The following is a 24,764-nucleotide window of genomic DNA, read 5'->3' on the forward strand; positions in this document are numbered from 1 at the left end:
ATTCCCATTAATGGAGAATACTAACCTGGCCACCTTAATGAAAAAGGCATAAAAATAGCTAGTTGACTTGGGTATACTAGCGTAGCCAATTATAATGTATTATTAATATTGAGGTTGGGGGGATTCTCTGTCATAACTTGGAATTGTTGCTGATTGCCTTTTTTTTATCGGCGTAACAAAGCTCATTCTTTTGTTGGGTACTATAGTGGTCTGTAGTGTGTATTTAAAGGGCCACAAAATAATTTGTTACAAGAAATTCGAGTAGAATTCTTCCCCCTTTCATGCCTTGGGATAGCAGTTACAATGTAATTTGGCCCTTTAAATATATTTTAAAATTAATCATTATAAATGTTTCTTTCTCATATTATATAGGTACCTAGAATGAATTTTATTACCTAGTTAAGTAAATTTTTTTTCTATAGGCTTAATTGCTGCATTTCTTAATGTACATCATTTTGGTGCTAGTACAGACTACATATGGTCATATCTAGAACATTCAGACCCTTCACTTCAAACTCGTGATGTAGAGAGTTTACTTGAGAAGTTTCCAACTGTGTTCAAACAAGAAGTTTCTGGCGTTGGCGCTAAAATGGAACGCAAGTGGAAATTTTGTGGATTCTCTTAAAGAACAATGTAAAAATATAAAATAACAAACTAGTGAAAAATATTGAAATGCTGCTTTTGAAGTATGGTATGTATGTTCCACAATAATTAATATCACAAAGTATTTCTTTCGTTTTACTTAAATAAACCAGTTTTTTTGCTAAATATTTTGTAATAAAATTTAACATAATGCAGTAATTCTAACATGTATTGTTCAAGGTTAGAATATTTGGAGTGATTCATCTGTTTTTGTAGCTAAATAAGTTTCAGTATCTTTTGCCTAATCTTTTACAAATTTCTATCAACTTATGTAATTTATTGACAGATTAACACCTGGGTTTATTAAGGTTCTTATCATCCGACTGACCTTTTTGCTTTCTTAGCATTAATGCTTAAAGGAAATTCTTACTGTGCAAAGCATCATATTATTTGTGCTTTACAAATAAGTTTAATAATTTGGCTCTGTTGAATTACGGGTTTTAAGAAATGCATGTGGAACTTTGTTGGGTACAAACTGGCTTGAGCTTTTTACTAAGTATTAAGGTCTATGCTTGTACATTAAATAATATTTTGGAAATACCTTACGCGCATAATTAAAATAAAATAATAAACACGAAATAAATAAATTAAGGTGACAATGGCATAATGTTATGCGGAAACTATAGTCGGTTTTAATAAATAAACCTTTTACTTGCACATTTATTTCGTGTTTATTATTTTATTATAATCTATGCTTGTGCACAAACAAGGAAACTTCCTAAATGTCTCAAGCTTTTTTGGAGGCTAAAGAAAGGTTAAGTGTTACATATGTAATTCAAATTATTTTTCAGTAACTATGTCAAAAGTAAGTCATTAAAAAATGTGTTAGTATTGTTTTCTAGCTACCCTCAATTGAATATTTATTTTGTGGAAGGAATAACCAGAGTATAAAAATTTTTTCATCAAGGAAACCACCTGGCATGCATATATACCAGAGGATGAAAAATTAAATACTTTAAATAATATGGCACATGCAACAAAAGGGTTTAAGTATATCCTTAGAGAAAAATTAAACCTAATCGAGTCCTTCCCAAATGAGACATGCAAGGTTGATTAATTAGTAGCCTCAGTGGAAGTAACCCAAAGTTTCCAATCCCTGTCAGAGTTGTGATTTTCACCCTCTGGTATGGAAAACGTGTAATGGTTTCCTTTATTCAAATGATAATTCTTTGTAATCTTTGTTGATATTGTATTATTTAAATGTTGCATTTACTATTATTTGATAAAGTATGATCCTTAGTAATGACTGAATTTTGTATTAATGGTGAGTTACACGAACAAACATTAAAACATTGAGGTATTCAAAATATAAAAGTTTTTTACGCGAAAATTATTAATTTTGCCACTGTAACCAATCTACCGCGTAGGGTAAACTGAATCGGTTTGTGTTGAATTCATTGAATAAATGCCATTTAGTTAGTTAAAACATTTAATCAAATAAGTTAAGAACAATAGAAATAAAATATCCTTATTGCAATTAAATAGTTTATTTGGGGATAGTAAACGTAATTACAATATATTTCACGAACTTATCAGCAGATGTATTAAAAAAATAGCAGGATAATTAACAGTGAACATTACTAGAGAGGAGAGAGCGATGTTTCTTTATATTAAGATATCAGGCCTCGGCATCTTGTGGCGGAGAGGACTGACCACAACAAACTAATCCAGAAGGACAGTGCTGCCACGTCAAGCTAGGTGAGCTTCTCTGGTGTAACTGCACGCTGAAAGTAGATGTCCAAAACACAAATCCCCCATTCCTAGCTCAGACACGAGCTTAAATATAGGCGTCCCCCCCTCAACCTTCGGTATTGCTTTCTCTACTAGCGCCATCTCTCTGGAATGACTAATTATAGTGTAGGAGTGTTAGGCATGTACCAGTGGTTAAACCACTAAGCAATGTCCCAATTAATTTATATGAAATATCTTGATCATCAATTACCTTCCCAGCATTTTCTAGCCGTTTCTTAACATGGCAAACTCTACCAATAAACACTGGCATACTTTTTCCTTCAATAAACTTCAATCCATAAAATTCGTTAAGCAACATTGATATCTGAGCTTGAGACTTTGGTTCAAATACATCAGACAGCGCCTTCCATAATGAACTGCCAGTATCAATCTGTTATTAGACTTCACATCATCTGCAGAAGCAGTCTTCTCTGGATGACCCTCAAGGCCTGTAGCAACATCCCATAAATCCTTTCCTCTAAGCAAAAACTGCATATTATACTTCCATGAATTATAATTATGGGAATCCAATTTGTCAAACTGTCCAATAAGGCTTGAACCCATTTCCGCCATATTTGATTAGGCCTACTAAACCAAGGTGTAAGTGGAGTAGGTAAATCTTCACTCACATTAACCTAATGAGCCTTGGCTGGAACAACGTCCTCATCCAATAACATCGTCGTATTTGTAATAACCACGCTCTGCTACCACTTGTTGGGGATTCTCATTAACTTGTCTACGTTAAATGAATAAAACTATAGTGAAATGCAAAGTTAGTTTATTAAGATATTAACAGCTTGGTGTTATCAAGGCTGGGAGAGAAGTGTCACATAACGTCTGCCACCAGCAGAAGAACCATACTAGTTCAGTTCACACTGAACTGAACTGAACTGTTCCATAAACTAAACAATCAGCTTATAAACGCCTGTTATAGCAAAGACTATTTTCATACCACAACATTATTCAAATTAACCGCTGAATATTTTTTGATGAGCTTTTTGCCATAAATTTTAGTTTTTAATGGGCTACAGGGCTATCTAACTGGTTAAAGCTTGACCGTTCCCCTTTAAGTAAAAATTAAATTCCAAAATGTTGGTACAATTTGGAATTTAATTTTTACTTAAAGGGGAACGGTCAAGCTTTAACCAGTTAGAAAGCCCTGTAACCCGTTATAAACTAAAATTTATGGCAAAAAGCACATCAAAAAAAATATTCAGCGGTTAATTGTCTCGACAATAGGACTCTTTTAGAATCAGGGCTCTGGGGATGCACAATGGACCTTAGGTCGAAGTGCTTGGTTTAGCCACCCCGTTCAATAATAATAATACCAAAATTATTACATTTCTAAATCATTTCCTATATTTTCAATACCTTCCTATAACTTCGTTAGGTTTTCTCATGTTGTATCTAACCCGAAAACATACCATCGTCCTATATTTCACTTTATTTTATCTTCTGTTTTTTGATAAGAATCCTTATTTTTGCTTATGATATTTCATAAATTTTCCTTTAATTCGATTGAAAATTTCCTATTTTTTCTGTAAAATTTTCAAGGCATTTTCCTTGTCACCCTGCATTTATACAAAATCAAAAATTAAACTAAAACTTCGTTCTAGTGAGACTTGTAAAAAACGAAACTAAAACTTTGTTCTGTCATGTGAGACTTGTAATAATACTCATATTAAATTTTAGGTGATTGGTAATATCATATGTAAAAATTACTCATAAGTGTGCCTCTGTATTAAAAATTTAAATGAGACCTTGTTTCACAGCCACCAAAGAAAATACGGACTAGCGTCGCGTAAAACTGGTTTTAACTTATATATTAAACTTATTATTTACCATGGTGAATATTAGTAGAAATTATGTTTAATTCAGAGAAAACGGCATGGTATTAGAAGATAAAACTTATTTTATACAAGACGTTTCGAGCCGAGGCTCTTCTTCAGTCGTTCGTTAGTTTTAATTTGATTTAAAATTTTTTTAACTTCCTTCCCTTCCTGGCAGAACTACTTTTGATGATGATAAAACCGTCATCGACTGGGAAGTGACGTCAATTACGTCATATCCTTGCAACAAGATCTCATTGCGAAAAAGTTATTTCTGGCACACTTGTAACCGATTTTTTTCCTAAAGGGAAACGTTAGGCCAGACAAACGTAAGATTATAGAAAAGAAACACAAACAGGCCCGTAAGGGAATTCAGTCTCAACAATAATTTATTGGTTTTTAAAGAGAACATCCAATTACCCCTTATAAGGCAGAGATCATTTAGCAATACAACATATATTTACCAGCACAGACAGAGCCATATTCCTGGAGGCCGATACAACGTAACTTTTCTAATGGAAAGGTGTTCCGCGGAACCCTGAGGTTCCATGGAAGGGTCACAAGGGTTCCGAGAATTTGCAACGCGGCCATCTACATTTGTGTCAAGACTCTTTTAAGATAAGTAAAAAATTAGTTGAAGTTCCGCCAGAATTAGGTGGATAATTTAGGGTTCCATAGCCGAAACAAATTGGGAACCGCTGAGCTAAGCTAATCTAACCCCTCTCTTCGAGAACCTCCACCTCCCTCTCCTTTTCCACCCGGCGCACTCTCTTATACTGGATTGTAAAAAACCTAAGTGAAAAGCTGTCTGCTTCGAGGCCTTTGAACAGTTGAAGTACAGGTTTGCCAGGAGTAAGGCTCTCTCTGTTGTCTGTGGACGCTCAATTAGACGTTAGTATTTTAGTAATAAGAAAGGAAAAAAAACAAACGCGTTAGGTAAGTAAGAGTGTTACCTGGTGCAAGGGAGCCTAGGCCCCTCTACCAGTGGTTATGTAGGCTTAGGACTAATCCGGCGGTTACACACTTATGGGTAATTATGTTACATATTGTAATATGTATGCACAAAAGCGAAAAATAGATTAAGAAAAATAAAGCAGTGTTTAAAAAAACCTGGTTTAAACCAAAAAATTTGATTTTTTAGGTTTTTATTAAAAATAAGTTTTTTTTTCAACCCTGGAAAGCAAACACTTTCTGCCAAATTTTAAAAAGCAGTGCAGTGCTCAATAAAGAACATTACATGATAACTACCAGTATCCTACCAAGCGCCTTTACCTGTGTCTGTGATTTTTAGGCGGTTTAAAGGTTTGAGCATCTACGTATGCACAGGTGAGAGATCTTTCCAATATCCCATCGAAGCAAATATTGCGCTTCGTTTCAAAGACTGGGCTTTTTCCATGTCTAAAAGGCTGGGGCCACACAATGGACCTCTGGTCTAAATGCTATGTTGGGCTTGACCCAACCACCCAACCCCTACTAATAATACCTGCAAAAAGTCAAATATATTTTAGCTGGAAGAATGGCACTTTTTGAAGAGCATAACTATGTGTATGTTAAGAGGGGGTGGAAATTTAGTACACTCAAAGGTAGGCCTGGACCCGGAACCCCCCCCCCTTGTCTACACCACTGCACACTTGTAACCCAAAATACTTTCACAAATCAAAATCAAAAAATGTAAATTTAATAAAAATATAAGCTTTTTAAATACCAAAATAACAGTTTTCAATTTTCAAACAATTATTAAATGGGATAATAATTTTTTTATAAAAAGTTTAAAATGTCAATATTGCTATAAAATACATACAAGATTCTTATATAAGTCTATGGGGAAACAACTTTAATGGTTTAAACTTTGTATATTTACCCTTAATTTAACATGATAGTATAAGATTTTAAAAACTAGTACATAACATATGTTCGCGGTATGAAAAAAATTATCAGGGGTAAAAACAATGTGGCATTTACTAGGAGAAAATTATGGAAGAAAAGTCACAAAAGGCAGTAAGGTAATATTTTGTCATTTACAATTATGATTGAGTTTTACTTTTCCCCCCTTACACAGCAGCCAGAACCCTTTAAATTTACACTTAAATTGTTCTTTGACCACTTCAATTCTATTAATGTGTTCCATTTAATATAGGTTAAAGTCCACTTATTTAAAATCTAATTATTATGCTCTTCAACGTTTTTGGGCACCTTTATTATCCAACGAGTAGCATCAATTTAGAAATTTTGAAACAAGATTGTGCCATAGCAAAAAAGTTACTGATATGAGCTCAACAATTGTTGCCCATACTTAAGAATAATTTTGGGGGGAAAATAGTTTTTTTGCAACCCAGCTTTTCTAATATATACCACATTTTTTAACAATCAATGAAAAAATATTTCCATCTCTTTTAATTTCGTATAATTATTCAATTAAGACATTAAAATACATGCATATTATTTTTGAGCAGAGGTCTCTTGAGCATAAATTTTGGCTGTTTCTGAAAAAAAAATTTGTTACACAAGTGAGATTTCATCAGTTATATCATTTTTATATTATAAGTATGTTCATTGTAACTTAAATAATTAGGTTAGAAAACAGCAATAACATAACAGTTGAAAATTCTAAAAAATAATTCTTAATGACCTAAAGCATGTTTATCTCAAAAATGACTAGAAGAATGGAAAGGCATATGCACTTCCATTTAACCCAAATTTACACGAAAACCAAAATATTTTGTAAGGCTGCATTAAGTGTAACTCAAGTAAATGTGTCACACTAACATTTTGAATAGACCCCACAAATATAACTCTCTAGTCTTAACTTTATAAATGCCCCCCCCCCCCCCTGTTGTGTTGGCTCTCTCTTCTCCTGGGTTTTACCCTAGTACGCTCTCTGGTGCAACGGCGGAACTTCCTGGCTCTCTGGTATTGCCCAATGTTTAAAATAATCTTTCCATTCCATCGTGCGAGAACCGATGAAACCCCGTAGACCCTTTGACCAGGGTAAGTTGATAAAAAGGGGTGACACGTGTTTTTCAAGGCAGACCGTTTTGAACGAGAGACGTCTTCGGACAGTGGGCTGGTTCCTTTGGGCTAGTTCAGCCAACAACAAAGTCTTTGCTTTCCCGTTCGCTCGCTACGGAGTCTTCAAGAAGTTATTACGATAAAAATGTTCTGCGTCGTGCCTTGCGGACCCTCCAGTTCATCGGACATCACCGACAACCTCGACAGCATCGCCATTCACCAATTTCGTAAGAAATGCATAAACTTATAAACGTTCACCAGAGAGCCAAAACCCCCCCTTTTTAGTTAACTTTAAGAGAGAGAGTTAAGTCTTAAATTGTTTGACCAGTATGCTTTTCATTGATTATATATATATATATAAATGAATAGAAATTGACGGATTTTATATTTTAAGATGTGACAGAACAAATAGAGGTGGCGGTGGTCTAGTTATTTACATAAAGAACCACCTTAATGTCACTCAACTTAATATGTCTTTAACTATTAACGAGACAAATGACTCATCTGGAATCTCTATGGTGTATCCTTTGGGAACCAGGCTGTAAAGGAGTGGTCATTGGCATTTGTTATATTCCCCCAATCCCAAATAATAAGGAGTCATGCACTGATCTTAAGCTTCAAATTGATGCAATTCGCAACAATCCGAAAATAGATGAAATATTGATTTTTGGAGATTTCAATGTAAATCTACAAACACCCCTGACTGTAAAGGCGAGAAATTTGAAAAGTGCTACTTATTCTTTTACACAACTTATTACTAACCCAACAAAAGTCACCTTGGACACCAGTACGCTGATCGATCATATCTATACAAATTATCCATGTAGAATCAAGACGGTATCAAATCTCCCACTGGGTATATCCGATCATGATATGATAGTGTATTAGGAAAAAGAAGTGTACGAAAATAGATAAAGAGATTCGTAAAGTATACTCGAAAATGAATACTGACCTCTTTATCAGAGAGATTCAAGAAAATATAAATAGATATGATAAAAAATCCTTAAATGTTGATCAAGCCCCTGATGTTGACGCAGATGTTGCCTTTCTAACAACAACAATATTGAACACTTTAAATAAATATGCTCCTCTTGTAACTAAGAGGATTTGTACTAAGAATCCCCCATGGCTATCAGCTGAAATTAAATATTTTATGCACCTGCGTGATCTGAACTTGCGGAAGAGTAGAAATTATCCACATTATAATTATAGACAACTTTACAAACACTACAGAAACCAAGTAACCTCAATGATTTATACGCAAAAGAAAACTTATTTTGAGAAAAACAAACTTAAAAAATGACGGCACCTCAAACGTCTGGAAAGTCTTGAAACCTTTCCTAAAAAAGAATTCCCAAACAATTTCAGTTGTCAGAGTAAATGATCATGATTATACAGCTCAAGACACAATAGCAGACATCTTTAGTGAAGCTTTTACAAATGACTCGTCTATCTTGGGAAATATGGCAAATTATTCTGTCCCTGACACTGATTTGTTTATCGAATCTAACAATGAAAAATTTTCATTCAGGGAAGTCACTGTTGAGTATGTGTTTAACATCGTGAAAAACATGAATGCTAAAAAAGCTACTGGTTCAGATCAACTACCTCCAAAAATAATTAAAGGCTTGGCCATAATAATTTCTCCAATTCTTACCAGAATAATAAATAACTCATTTAGAAGTAATAAATTCCCAACGCAGTGGAAACAAACAAGAGTCGTTCCAATTCAGAAGAAAGGAGATCACTCTGATGTTGGGAATTATCGTCAAATATCCATCCCTGCATGTTTGTCGAAACCACTTGAATATGTATCTTGTACTCAGTTACATAAACACACACAATATCTTAAATCCTTTACAGTCTGGTTTTCGAGCAGGTCATTCAACCATTACTGGTATTATGTACCTTCTTGAAACTATTATATCCCGGTTAAATAGTGGACAATTTGTTGGAATACGGTTTGTAGACCTAAGTAAGGCATTTGATTCTGTGGACCATGGTCTTTTGCTCTCAATGCTACAAATAAATGATTTATCACATAATAGCTTAAAATGGTTTAAATCATACCTTCAAGATAGACAACATTTGTTACCATTGGTGATGCCAAATCAACGACCAGATATGTGAGAACCGGTGTACCCCAAGGTGGAATTTTAAGCCCAGCACTTTATAATGTGTACACCAGCGATATCCATAAACAATTACACAATAGTATTTCAAATGAATACGCGGATGATGATGCACTACTAATGTCAAATTATAATGTAAATGCGCTGTTAGACGTAATGAGTGAAGAAGCCATAAATTTAAAGGAAATATTAAAATCCAAAAAACTAACTATGAACGAAAATAAAACAGTGTTCATGCTATTTCATCCAAAAAGACAACCAATTTCAAATGAAATTAGCTCAATTTTAAAGAATACATCAATAAAAAGGGTTAAAAGTTTTAAATAACTTGGTATTATAATAGACGAAGAACTGACATGGCGAGAACATATAGAGACTCTAATCTCAAAATCAAACCAGCGGCTGGGGATTCTTAGACCTTTATATAGAAGCCTGGAGACAAAAATCATCAATCTACTCTATAATTCGCTAATTCTACCACTCTTTAACTATGGAGATATATTTTACAACTCTGCAAACTTAATGCTCTTAAATAAACTTCAAATTGCTCACAATAATGGCTCAAGATTTGTTGCTAAAAGGGATATGTTTGCCTCAGCAACAAATACTCGTCAAGAATTAAATTGGTTGACTCTCAATCAACACTACATATTGAACCTCTGTGTTATGATGTATAAAATTTTCAATTCAGCCTGCCCTACCTATTTAACAGAATTCTTTAGTAAGCCAAGAGACATTCACACTAAATCAACAAGAGCTAGTGCCCCGAACTTCTTTGTTAAAGACTTACAGACTTCCTTACGACACAAGAATGCAAAATGCCGCGGAATAAATACTGGGAATAATCTGCCAACTGTTATAAAGAAATTAAAACCCCTAAGTGAATTTAAACACCATTTGCGTCTACATATTTTAAAAGAAATGATTTCTATTTAAATTAACTCTTAATTAAATATAGAAACTTTTATACTTTATGTTACGGGCCTCCTTGTAAATCAGGCATGTCCTGAAGGTGAAACCCAATAAAAGCATTTTTATTATTATTATTATTAAAGTGCTTTAATTTATTTTATTATTAATGTGACAATTTAAATCTAAATATAAATTAATCCCCTAGACATCGAACCAAAAATTAAATTAATTTTCCCCTAACATAAAAATTGTCAATTTCATTATTTTCTTACATATAACAATTTTTGTGGTGTATTGAGGCTCAATCGGATGGGAAAATCCGAACGGTATTCGGTTTTACCACCATGGAGTTACTTACACCTCGAAGGATCAATTTGGTCTAGTTATCAATTATAATAATATTAAGGGAAAAAAATATTCAGTTTGTGAAAGACTATTGAATGACAGGTAATACGACTATTTGGACTATTGTTTTAATTTTAATTTAATACCAGACTCCATTGTAAACCAGATCTCTATATGATCTGAACTGGAATATCCAATAAAAGCTTTTTATTATTATTATTATTATTATTGTAACAGTTTGAAGCAACCTAATCGTATCCTATGAAGGATGCAACTTGATTAGGCTACATCGTATCCTATGAAGGATGCAACACGATTAGGCTACATCGTGTAGGATTTGGCCAGGCAAGTTTTATATGTAAAAAGATATGACACGAGATAATAAGTTAAAATATATTCGTTTAATAAAGAAAAGGAACAACGCTTCTTAATTAACTTATTAAAAAATCCAGCCCTGTTCGTTCACCCATGCTTAGCGAATTGGTCTAACTGTAGCCGCAGAACCAAAAAAGTGACCTGCCCTTTGGCGAGGCAAAAAAACGAGAAAACAAAACACGTGGCGCGGGGGTATTTGTAACTGCTACGTGAGAGCGGCGGCTGACGCCTAAATTACCAAAAAAATAAGAGAAAAATATATTGTAGCCGGCGATCGGATTGGTTACATCATTATTAACAGCAATTGAAATCAACTCCATGATCATCTTTACCAGTGAAGGAATAGACATTTTAATTGTGATTTACAGCCCTTACCAAAAAATAAGTTGGTTTTTAGTTGGCTTACACATTTTAGTTGATATTAAGGTGGTTTTAAGTTGGCTGGAAAATACTTATTTTTTCTAAGTTGGTAATTAGTTGGTTTTTAGTGGTCAGAAAATTTCATATTTTTAAGTTGGCTTTAAGTTGCCTCCATTAAGCGAAATCAGAGTTCGTTTTAAGTAGGTTTAAGTTTGTAGACAAATACCAACTTAATACCAACTTAAAACCAAGTTTAAATATTTTTTAGACAACTTATTTTTTGGTAAGGGAGTGTTAGAAAAACATCTGAATGCCAAAATAAAAACCACAAGAAAATTTTTCAACGCGATTGTATGGTTTTAACTTGTGGAGACTGAATCGGCGCTGCAATAAAACATCTTCAAGGAAATTTCCCAGAAGTAATATTTCAGAGAGCCAGACTTACAAGTCACGGTTTATATAGTGCTTGTTAAAATAATGGAAACATTTCACCTGTAAATAGGACGTTCTGTTTTTGCAAAGCCTTAATATGTCAAAAAAGCTATCTGGTTTATAATATATAAACAGTAACTTGCAGTTCCTGGGCTCTAGGAAATATTACCTCTTGGCAATTTCATTGAAGATGTTTTATTGCAGCGTCTATTGAATGAATTGAAAAAAAATTGGATGAAATTTTATGAAGAAATGGAACTAAACTTGATGCAAATTTTATTTATAAAACATACCAGCTAGTTCCACAAACTCTTTCTCTTTATTTGTTGAATCAATTAGATCATTTTTTCCATTAAAATGATCATATACCGCCAATCCACTAGCTAACATGAGCATAATCACAGTTGTTGACCCAGCATATAAAATTATATACACGCTCATTTCTTGAAGTGCCTATAAAAAATATTGAAATTGGATGAGATTTACCATAGGTACACCTTGTAAAAATTCTTACCGATTTTGAGAATGAAATTATCACAATTGTAATGGCAGTTCCAACATTTTGCACAGCTGACTCAATTGCAATGGTTCTTCTAATGCGCTCTTTGAACTTTGTAACGAATGCTAAGCAATAGGCAAGGATGAGCCCAAGGGGTCCAATGAATGCAACAGCGCAAAATAAGAACCATGGAATGTTTTGAAAAAATTTTGGATAAAGCACTAAAGCTAAAACTCCACAAGCTACAGCCAATAGTCCAGAACAAATAACCCCAACCTAAAAAAATTAATATGTAATAAAATTTCCATAATATACATATTTATTTTAAAATTTATATAGCAGAATTATTATTTTTTAAACATGGTTACATCTGATCACATATTCCAAATCAGAGTGAAAAAAAGTTCTGATGATAATTTCATATACAGACAAAAACATGTTCCCTACAACATATAAAAAACCGAAATTACATGCTTATGCGAGAATATTTAAAATTCCCGCCTTGATCATCTCAATATAAAGGTTGGAAATCGCGCCATCTACAGAGTGTTTCGCAATTAAGCGTGTTAAAAATGTTTGCCGCCCCCTGTAGAAAAACGATTTCTATTCCTTCTCTTAATCCAGGGGGCAATGCTACAATAGGGGCAAATGACCACCTTTTTAAAAATGTAGAAATAGCCTAATGAGAGAAACGGAGGATTACAGGTCTAAAATATTACTTAACTGGTTTAGAGCACCCTTTGATGTAATAAATCATTTTCAATATTTTATTTAAAAAATTTACCTTAGTTACTACTGTAGCAGATCTCGGAAATTTCCACCTCAAGATAATACCACAAGCGAGTATCGCTGAGAGAACAAACATGGAAATTGACATTTGCTTGAAAGGAATTTTTATATCTCCAGTTACTACTCCATGACTATAAATCCACACATTTAGAGGGGTAAATCCTAGTGCAAGAACATTTGACACTGTAGTCATTGCAACGCTATAGTTGTGAAATATTTGAAAATAAAATTATAAAAATTAAAAACTTACAATAACCTTAATATAAAAAAGGTCACTTTCCCAAAAATTATGAGATACCCCACACGTATGAAGTCAAACCTAATACTTGGGTAAAAATGTGGGTCTCATCGAGAAGTTGCAAAATTGTTAGCATTACCTTTGTCAAAATTCAATTCATCTTTTGTCTAGCCTTGTTTTAAATACTTTTCCCTGTAGGTGGCAAGCAGAAATTAAAAGATCTTATGCCAAATACTGAATTACATCTTGGTCTACACTACTTTTTAATAATCACTTCTAGACCACTTTTTAGGACTAGTTTTTGGAGCCTTTGATAGTGTAAACAATCAAGTCCATTCACAGTATCAAAGGCTCCTACACGTGTACAACTTTCAATGCCTTTTAAGCCTTGTGCTGCACTGTTTGCAGAATAGATAATCTACATTGAGATCGACCGCGACAAGAAACACTTTACTTGGCCATTTTAATTATGTTCACACTATCAGCATCCTTAAATCACTCAATGGTGACCGTCCTCATAAAATAAAATAGACTTAGTTTCGGGACCGAACACCCTTTAGTAACTGATAAAGATGTTTCGTATCAACTGATTGGTTTATTCTGATTTGAAGAAAGAGGCAATAGTTGGTGAAAGCAAATAATATTAGTAATTGGAGATCGTGAACGATGGCACAACCGCCTAAAACACCTAAATGAAGATGATATGAATTATGATATCCCATCAGATATTAGAAGGACTGGATTGTCAGAAAGGAAGTCTGGGAGTTGGCATATAATGTCAAATTGCCAAGAGCACCGTAACATCCATCCACCAATGAAGACTATACAAGAGATTCTTGACTTACAAGGAGACATCCCGAAGTGTAACCCACCGATTTTGTTCAAACTCGGGGGATTGGTAGACCATGTATCATGAAAAATACTAAAGGGAATTTATTCAATGGGCAACTGTTTTGCCATGGCAACGATAATTTTTTTTGACAACACAAAATATTAAATTTTCCCATTGAAAATAACATGGGATTTTGACCTCAAATTGATCAAAAGTTGATTTTTTTTATTAATTTTTGGCTTTTTCGAAATCAGTCAGAATCCCATGTTATTTTCAATGGGTAAATTTCCATTTGTTGTTATCAAAAACATTTTTCGTTGCCATGGCAAAACGGTTGCCCATTGAATAAATTCCCTTTAGGATTTTTCAAGTTATACGGTCTACCAATCCCCCGAGTTTGAACAAAATTGGTGGGTTACACTTCGGGATGTCTCCTTGTTAGTCCATTCAGATGTCTAGGGGCCACCCCATTACCTCGATAGGGCGCGCTAAGATTTATGTTGTAACCGTTTCGCCTTCCCAAATCGTATCCCATTAAGGATGTAACACGATTAGGGTAAGCGGTTACAAGTTAGGGTTCGGGCTAAGCCAGTCTTACAAGTGAAAACCACCACACGAGTTGATTCGGTCAAAAACAGGTTTAATAATTAGAAAAATAATAACACTTACAATAACATCGGAACTACCTCGTTCAGCCATAATATATCTCGGGGAAACCTTTATAATACAAAGGGAACTCTGGGGCAAAGATTAAAAACATATCAACGAGGGGATACAAAACGTTGACCAGGAATCCTCACGGGCAACCATCTCCGGGCGAGACAAGGAGAAAGAGACAATGAAATCGCTTGGCGCAGGACATTTACACTGCCCACGCTAGACTGCTATCCCTCTAGCGGCTGATAGCGAAAATATAACTAAAAAATGTTTATAAAAAAATAGGAGGGTTCACTGTAACGGACACTGACGCCATCTGGCGACTGGATCCGTTACAACGTGACTATCAATGATAGAAGCAGATATATGCAGATCTATACAATGAAGAAAAATATATACAACGCTGATGTTGAAAAACTAACGGGAAGAGTATCAAAGCTTTGAGAACTGACAAACGGAATGGAATACTGCGTGGGTCAATTAACAGTATTGCAATAAAATTGGTGTGGTCGAGCGATTTAACAATGCTTTTGAATACAATGTGAGCATTGTTGGAAGATGCAAGATTACCCCATTCTTTAGGGGCTGGGTTAATCATGCTAAATTAGGAGATTAATTACCACTAGAGCTATAGAAACAGAAGAAAAATAGTGCGGGATTTCTAAAACGAATAGGTTGTCTGGTCTTTATGTACATCCCACCACAACATCGGCAGAGTAAATTTCATGGTAGAGGAAATCCAGACATTAAGTTATCGTCGTCAACTGATTGTTTTCCACTAGTGGGTTTTGAGCTCTCTTGATTTCTACTCTTGCCTTTAGCTTGTCTTCTCTTATTTCATGTGTACTGATTTATTATTATTAGGCTTAATTAAATAAACCGTTTATTATATTTTAAAATTACGTTATAATTATTGAACCCACATTTAATAGGAGTGAAGATAAAACTTTCGTTTCACTAAATTTTTCAATTTGGTTAACATTTAATTTGTTTAGGCAAAGTTTAATTCTGTACCCATATCATTTTTAGTGATTTTTTATTATTCCTCTTTTGGTTATTTATTTGGTGTTTTAATGTCTCTTTCCTTTAAGGAAAAATTTGCCACCAAGCCTCCCCACTTTTACAGTCACTTGTGGAAACCTGGCATCATCTATCGTTAAATGTGGATAAACTCGCAAATGTGTAGGGGGGAATGAATGGGGAAAGCGGCCTGTAACTGAATTCGCTCCTCCAGATATTTTTCCTGCCACATTGTACCTTTCCCCTTGCATTGAAATTTAAGATCACTTCCGTTATACTTAATGATTTACACTAATCTTAGTCTAATTTTAAAACTAGATTTATGAGGGTTATTTAACCAATAATAACATTATATTTTTAAAAAACATGTACTATACCTTAGAGAGACATCGCCTTTAGACAAGTAAGTTATGAGATTAGAATAGCCACCTCCAGGTGAACAAGACATAATTAATATACTGGTAGCATATACTCCCTCAATCACAAAGATTTTTATAGCCAAGAAACCAAGTAATGGAAGAATGAAAAATTGAGATACCATTCCTATCAAAATAACACTTGGCTTTCGAAAATGAGTCATAATCTAGAAATACATAAAAGGCCATGAAGAATGTGGAATAATAAGGTTATATGAATAGTTATAGAAATACAGATCAATGACAGCCAATTGTTACACAATCTACTAGTACCAGTTCTTAATATTTTTCAAAATAGGATATTAAAGAACAAATTTGGAGATGTTTTGGGAGTTAAAATATTGAAGATTACTTATCAAGACAAGTATATGAAGTATATTTTAAAGGGGTGGCAAAATGTTTGTAAAGTCAGTAAAGTGCGAAATTTTCGGTTAACTCTGCCCGCCTCTGCCAAGGCCGATTGAGGGGTTGGGGGATGTAAAAGCATGCTCAATTTTCTTTTTATGCCACCGAACTTTGGAGCCCCTTTAAGAGTGAAGTAAATATCTCCATTTACTGCTTATGTTACTCGATTGAAATTTATACAGTTTCAGGCTGCTACTAGTGTTCGTACTAAAACTGAAAGTTTCCCCAAAAATCCCCGACAATCAAAAATCAAGTCAGGGACAGTTACTGTTCGGAGATACATTTTCGGACTTTGGAGCCTGGAGAGGATTATATTGTTCATTGTACTTCGTTCCGAATTTAATCAGTCTAGTCGACTATAGATGGTAGACCTCAAGAAAATTATGATAGTTTCCTTCTCTCTCTCCTCTCTTAGAAATCGAATGACCCAAAGAGAATGAGAGTTGTCTTGAATGCAAACACAGTCAAAATGCGGCTGATTAAACATAGCCTAAAAGGGTCACAAACTTACAATATCGATAACATAAGGGCATTTATGGTTATATTAGATTTTTTAAGCAATTATGTCCCCATCCCCATCTGTTTTTTTGGGGAAAGCACGTCCCAGACTTAATTTATCCCCGTACGAACACTAGCTGCTACTGCTGACTTTTCAAAATACATTTATAGAATTGAGAAGTGTAATTTTAACATTTTACATTAGAACGAAGTAGTATAGTCTAGAGGATAACAGAGTTTTTTTGATTAAAGCATGCAAATTTGTGGAAAAATACTTTGAAGTATGTAAAACCAAAAAAAGTTTAGAGGCATTCTCTATCTCTGCTGTGACAAGCTGTCAAAGTTGATGAAAAAGTGTAAACTTACCTTTTTGAACAACCATCTGGAAAGGCAGCTTGGTGCGCGCGCCTCTTTCCCTTACCAAAAATTAAGTGGTCTAGGAACTTGGTTTTAAGTTTGTATTTGGGACAAATACCAACTAAATACTAACTAAATCCATACATAAAAACAACTTATTACCAACTAAAACCATACTGCCAACTTAATATCCACTTATTACCCCTTTAACTAGTTTATTGAAAAATGCTGACAACTTAAAACCAACTTAATACCAACTAAAATGTGTATACCAATTAAATACAATCTAAAAGCCAACTTATTTTTTGGTAAGGGTTGCGCTATAGAGAAAAGACGTAGGTCAGTCTATAATGGTAAACACAAGCCGAATACACGTAGATTCGCAGTGTATTGATACAATTTTTATAGATATAGATATTTAAGAACACCGTGTATATTTTAAAGTTCCCCTTCGACTTTAAATTTATTAAATATTTTTACCCTTTAAATATACATATAATATTGTTTAAGGAACTTAATAAGAGCAGCCATATTCTTCTTATATAAATTATAAAAATTTTCATTAAAATAATAAAAATAGCTTATTCTTACTCTCTTAAAGGGATAATGAAATATTAAAAGAACCTACTTTCAGTTTATTCCGCTCCAAAATTAAGTATAATCCTGATATTCTTTCATTGAAATTATTTATGTTTTTAAAAATTGAAATTAAATAATTCCAACGAAAGAAAATCGGAATTATACTTAATTTTGGTAGCGGAATACACTGAAAGTAGGTTATTTTACTTAAATTAACTTGTTTTAAATCTACAGGTGCATATTTTAACTTGGTAATATATCATAGCTAGTCAGTTAAGGGTACGGTATTGCAAAACTGGCACGTAGCTGTCAGCTGGAAAAAACCTTTCACACACAATAGCACCCTGATGGAAAAGCCTACATCTCTATTGCGATGCATAGTAGCAGGACCTGAGATTTGTCGAGTGGTTCAACAATTTACAGATATTATTGAATTCAAAGGTTCTAAAAATCAGACCTTTCATCATGATGATACGCCAACTTCTCAAAAAAAATTTTTAGAAGGCTTCCAGTCGCTCATATCAGTCATGAATGACATGAGAAATCCATTTGCCGATGCAAACGAAGATTTATTTTGGATACACGGCAAATTTTGGACAAAAGAATAGCTAATTCTCTAAAAAATATAAAAACCATTGGGGAACTCCAATCAAATGAGCTATTTTACAAGCGTCTGGTCGATTGAACCGTGGAAATTACGGATGTTCTGAAAAAAAAAACAAATTACCTCTTTTCAGCAGACCACCACAAAAAGAGAAATGCAAAAGCCAGGTTGAAATTTCAAGTATTAAAAGCTACATAAATTTATTTTCGAGACTTTACATAGCATCTTAAGTATGAAGTGGAGACCTTGATGTTTTTTTTAAGCATGAAAATCAAGCTTTCCCACCATCGTTGAGAAATAATGGAAGCATGAGGTTTGGCAACAAATCCGATTTACTTTCTTGTTTAGAAGATCTGTTGATAGACTAGGAGGATATTCTAAAATCAGGTCTCAAATTCGACATGGTCATCATCGACGGCGCTGCAATCATCAATATGATGAAGCCTGGAAACGCTGCAACCATTTCTAAATACATAGTTGGTCAGTTTACCGGTTGCGTTCATCGTGTTGACGTTGTTTTTGACATGTACATAATGGGTAGCCTTAAAGAGAACGTAAGGAAGAAGCGTGGTAAAGGTGTAAGAATACAAGTGGCTGGTCGCAAAAATATGGCCAGAGTTTTTAAGAGGTAATGAAAACAAGAAAGAACTCTTTAGTTTCTGGAGTGTCTACATTGTTACAGCTAAATATCCTGGAGCTCTATATATTACGAACAGAGAAAATGTTCTTAGTTCCATCCCAGGTAATCTTTAAAACCTTTCTCCATGCTCCCACGAAGAAGCTGATACCAGGATGTTCCTACTCGCTCTAGACTAAGCGAAGCAGGGAATGAAGTCCATCCTGCTTAGAACTGTGGACACTGATGTCTTGACTCTAGGTATCAGCCTCGTGAACAAGATTCCTTGCGAACGTTTGCTTATAGCCTTTGGATCTGGTAAAGATTTCCGTTATATAAATGCCACAAGACAATTGGGTAGAGACAAATCCGAAGCCTTGCCGGTTTTTCGCGCGTTAACAGGATGCAACACAACTTCCTGTTTTAATGGAAAAGGTAAAAAAACCGTGTGGTCAACATGGAGGTGTTGTGTCCTACTAAATCGGACTTTAAAGAGGTTTTGCCGTTGATTGAGAGGTTCTTAGTTTTAATGTACGATTGTTGCAGTACTGATGAAGAAGTTAATAAAGCGAGACAAAGTCTTTTCAACCAGAAAAACCGCGAAATTGAACTAATTACACCAACACAAGACGCATTATTGCAACACTTATTAAGTGTAGTTTTCCAGGCCAGTCACGTGTGGGGTCAAGCTCTAATAAGAGAACCCATTTTACCAGAACCGTCGAGTTTTGGGTGGACAAATTTAAAAAGTGAAACTGGTCATAAATGGCAACCTATTTGGATGACTCTGCCACAAGCAGGTGATGTCTGTAGAGAGATGGTAAAATGTGGTTGTAATTGTAAATGTAATGAACTTTGTAAATGTGGAGGATGCGAAAACGATTTTTAATAGTTTATCAAAAAAAATTTGAAATTGATAATTGAAAAAGTTTGAAAAATGTAAGATTAATGGAAAATAAACACCTAATTAATATTATAGATTATGTTAAAAAACGTTTTATCATCTAACGCATTAAGGCAGTTGAATTTAAAAATATTACATATAAATATTGTATCAACACACTGCGAATCTACGCGTATTCGGCTGGTGTTTACCTTTATAGACCAACCCCCGTTTCTTCTCTATAGCGCAGAGCGGCGTGCGGCGCGCGCACCCAGCTGCCTTTTGAAAGGGTTGTTCAAAAAGGTAAGTTTACACTTTTTCATCAACTTTGACAGCTTGTCACACCTGTCACAGCAGAGGTAGAGAATGCCTCTAATCTTTTTTTGATTTTACATACTTCAAAGTATTTTTCCACAAATTTGCATGCTTTAATCCTTAGGTGCACGATTATTTCCTGTAGCCTCTAGACTAGTAAATGCAGCAAATTTTCAACCATGCTGCCTTGCCCGCTTTCACATCCATTGAAAAGTACATCAAGCCTGCGAAGATTTATACTTCATTTTTATGGCAAAGATTTTACTTGAAAGAGACTTCTGTTATCAATTATCAATGTAATTATTATTAAGGATTCAAGGAAATCTTATATTGTAGAATGGCAATGACACAATAAGAACAATTTTTTGGCATTTTTTTATTAAAAAACAATTTTAAATAAATTTTAATTAAATGAATGGCCTTTTTCTTCTCTTATTGATGGACCACTTTGGTTCTATCAATTATGCAAACTCAAATTAAAGCGCAGCAGTGTAAATTGAAGAAATTTATGTAGAGACAAGACAGGGTCAAAGTGAAGATTCGTACCTCAAAAACAATGATCCAGGGTATTTCAAAGTAACTATTAAAACAGTACTAATTTTTGGGTTTTGAATTGGGGTAACATAGACCATTAAAACCAAAAAAACCCTTACCTCTTTAATTGTTACTTCACAGCCCATGGCGAACATGATAGAAAGCATACAAAATATAACAATAACATCGAATGCAAGTCTCAGCTGAGGTTTTGTCATATCAGCATCATCAGTAAAATTTTGGGATTTAGGAAGTTCTTCAGCCGTAATAGAATGAATGTCAGTTTCTGAATCATTATGAAATATGTTCATGAAGCTGTTTGGCACTGAAGGTTGACGAATTATTCATACACTTATACCTAAAGAATGTAGTATTAAAGCAATTAGGAAATATTTTGATTGAAAAGTAACCACTAGCAGCAAATTATGCAGCTATAAGGTAAGTCATTCTAATAAAATGAAACATTTTTAACTAGCGGACCTCTGCAAGTTTATAAAAATTAATGCAAAAGTACTGAACATTTTTGCGTACAGCAATTTTAGAAGAATAATTTTTCTCTTGGGAATCGTAAAAATGTTTGTGAGCTCTTTTACAATTTTTAAATTATCTTCTCCATTCTCTTATTATGATTTCGTCATCATTTTCAAAAATGGCCAACTATTACTAAACAGCATCGAGTTTCAATTTAGAAAGGGTGGAGATAACCTACCCTTCATTCGCTTTTACCATACTGAGAGATTACAGTCTATTTGTTTGATTTTGTAAAACTGAGCTTTTTTTAGGTGTCACCGCTTTCATTTGGAATAGCCCTGAACCCATGTAAACAAAAAAGACGTCTGCAATTCATCTTCAAGGATTACTATTACTACTGCAAAGAATATTGAATGGGGGTTTAAAACATAATTCTAAATAATCTTTTTAACGTTGAATTACTTATACAAATTGAAACCTCCATAATGGCATTTGATACCTCGAATTTCCCCATTTCTTAGAAAGTTTTTGTTTGGATTGTAACAAAAATACATCCTCATTTGAATAAACCACTATAGTTAATAATTAGTCTCTGTATACTCTTCAAAAAAAATTTACGTAGGCTTGAAATGTGAAAGAAACAGGAAACAGTGTGTAGAAAAAATAGGTTATTACGGAAATACAAACAACTCTTCCCATTATCTAAATTAAACGGCGTGGCATACTGACATCCCCCTATGATCCCAATCACACACCACCTGTACCTGCAGGTTACATTTCCCTTTCAAGCAAGTGGAAATTCTTGTATAAATCAAAAATTACAATAAATAAAAGTAAAAAACAAACAAAACTTTACTTTCAAAATGTAACACTCTCCAACATAGAACAGCCTAACTAAAAAAATTATTCTAAGAAATTGATACGAGGAAAAGAAATCCAAAAAACCCGCGTGGAAAAACAAACTGAAATCAACATTCGACAGCTTCCGCCTACGGTGGAAATGAAACTTCCAATGTTGCCGCTGGATATTTACCATTTTACCGAATGAAGTTAATGAACCTTTATCAGCGTTGCCAGATCGTAAATCTTAAATTATCGTATCTAAGCCAAAAAATTATCGATTTTCCTGGAAAATTATCGTACATTTCTTTTTGGCGATAAATTTTAATTCATACATAAATGCGTTGAATTTAGATGATTTTTTAAAACACTACGGGAGTTTTATTTCAGGGAAATAAACAAAATGTCTATTATCATTATTAACTGAACTTAATATGTTTAAAAATGTTTTAAAAAATGCGGTAATAGCTAGGAGTAATAAACTCACACTCTGGACTACGCGTACAGAAAATGTATATCATTCATTTTAAGTAGAAAAGTCATATAAATTAATAATAAAATATTAAGGTTTTTAAAAAAATCTAAAGATTATCGTACATTATAGATACGTTGAGGCAGAATTATCGAAATAATGGTACGATATCGTACGCCATGAAAATTATAGTACGCTCTAAAAATTTTGATTAAATTATCGCACTGTGCGATAATTATCGTACGTCTGGCAACGCTGACCTTTATATAATAAGGAAATCATGGATTGGTATAAAAAACATAGCGCCATCTATTTCTGTATATTTATAATACCAACAATTTTCAATAGATGGCTTTAAATTTTTTTTCGCAGATATGTTTCAATTTTAAATTGAAATGGAGTACAACCATATTTTTGGTAACTTTGAGAATGTAAGTCTCAAAAACCCAATTTTATTAATTATTGGAAATCTAATCTAGTCAGGAGCTTCATATAAGTCGATTTCATAATCATTTTTCGGTTTTGGAAGGACCTCCAATAGACGCTTCAATAAAACCAATTCAAGGAAAGTGTTAAGAAGTAATATTTCCAATAGCCAGGACTTGGAAGAGACTGTTTATATAGTGCTTGTTAAAATAATGGAAACTTTTCACCCATACAGTATATAACCCAGTGGCGGATATATATGAGGGTGTGCGCCCCCCTTGACACTTAAGCTTTGCATGTGACTTTGACCCATAGCCCAAGATGTCTTTTAGCGCCGTCCACCTTGAATTATTTCTGTATCCGCCACAAGTGATCCCTTTTAACCAGGTAGCTTTTTGACATAATTAGGATTAGCAAAAAACACGACGCAAGTGAAAAGTTTCCATTATTTCAACAAGCACTATATAAACCATAACTTGCAGGTCCTGGATCTCGGAAATACTACTTAAAAAGTACTAAAACCAAAGATAATATCAACCTCGTACCCTATATTCGAAATAACTGCCTCGTGCGTAGTCAATAGCGTTTACTCACTTTCTAACGGAGCTCCGAAAATATTAGCTCTATAGTTACCATGGTAATCAACTATAGATAAGAACACGTCCAACATCGATGACAGGCTGTTGTGCGAAGAGCCCGCCATCAAAGGTGGCCGGGACCGATGGAGTCAGATTTTTCGGAGGTCAAAGGCCAGAACCGTTACAAAACCGTCAATCAGAAAGCTCTCAGAATATTAACAGAATTTAAAATGCAACAATGACTTGCAAACTCAGCCCCGTGCCACAAACTGGGATCGAACCCTGCTCCAGACCTCTTGCTGCGAAAGTGCTAGCCAATCCGCCACGGTCGCCACCCCACCAGGACTTTCAAAATGGATAACTGTCGAAGCGTCGCCGGTGATGTGTTTCACTCCGAAGTTGAAATACCAGGCAGTGCGAGCAACCAGGCCGTGAAGAAACGGGAAATGTACCTCAGGCACCGGAGAGATATCCTCCAAGGTAAGAGCATGGTCAGCGACTATAAATGCTTCTTAGAAAGAACTTACTTAGCGCTCATACAAAACGCAATTAAGGTCTTATTTTCACTCCTAAAACTGATTTATTTTCTGGTATCTGGTAGTATTGCAAAAAGGGAAATGAATTAATTAAGGAAAAGCCTAGGTTCGCCGGGAGTAGTGGCTCACTCCTATAATCATAGAAATCTCATAAGTAACTAGAATGCTGCCACCTACGGCCGAGCTTGACGCCAGTTCGCCTTGAACCTTCAGCCAATGAGAGGCCGTAGAGTGGTTCCACCAAGGAGGATAATAATCCTCCTTGGATCTGCTACTATAGCGGGAGATAGGTGACTTCATTCTCTCTGGTGACATTAAATTCTTGGCAGAACCACTCTTTGAGCTCTGATTGGCTGAGATCTGGCTATCGTCTGCCACGGCGTTTGGCCCATTTGCCAGTTACACGCCAGCATTCTAGTTACCTATGAGATT

General features: G+C 34.5%; 2 protein-coding genes across 5 annotated transcripts in view; one reads left to right on the top strand and one right to left on the bottom strand.

Moving 5' to 3' along the window:
• The window catches only part of LOC149949467 (ecto-NOX disulfide-thiol exchanger 2-like), a 37,107-nt gene extending 35,867 nt beyond the window's left edge, over positions 1–1,240 (top strand). For all 3 annotated transcript variants that reach the window (XM_090167805.1, XM_090167807.1, XM_090167806.1), the window contains one exon: positions 423–1,240. In XM_090167805.1, the coding sequence (XP_090023931.1) occupies positions 423–625 (203 nt within the window). In that variant the 3' untranslated portion in view covers positions 626–1,240. The remainder of the gene's footprint in view (positions 1–422) is intronic.
• A 4,788-nt stretch (positions 1,241–6,028) lies between these two features.
• Positions 6,029–22,477, bottom strand: LOC149949468 (hepatic sodium/bile acid cotransporter-like). 2 transcript variants are annotated; one of them, XM_090169232.1, is made up of 7 exons: positions 22,337–22,477; positions 21,129–21,367; positions 16,180–16,385; positions 13,051–13,255; positions 12,282–12,542; positions 12,061–12,220; positions 6,029–6,685 (listed from the first exon to the last, which is right to left on the bottom strand). In XM_090169232.1, the coding sequence occupies exons 2-7, from the start codon at positions 21,318–21,320 to the stop codon at positions 6,642–6,644; spliced, it is 1,068 nt and encodes a 355-aa protein (XP_090025358.1). In that variant the 5' UTR covers positions 21,321–21,367; positions 22,337–22,477; the 3' UTR covers positions 6,029–6,641. The 2 variants fall into 2 exon arrangements, with proteins under 2 accessions (XP_090025358.1, XP_090025359.1); XM_090169233.1 differs by lacking the exon at positions 22,337–22,477 and adding an exon at positions 22,168–22,215.
• Positions 22,478–24,764: the final 2,287 nt, after the last annotated feature.

The sequence above is a fragment of the Leiobunum rupestre genome, chromosome 3, assembly GCF_980474605.1.
Source record: "Leiobunum rupestre chromosome 3, qqLeiRupe1.1.hap1, whole genome shotgun sequence".
Lineage (NCBI taxonomy): Eukaryota > Metazoa > Arthropoda > Arachnida > Opiliones > Sclerosomatidae > Leiobunum > Leiobunum rupestre.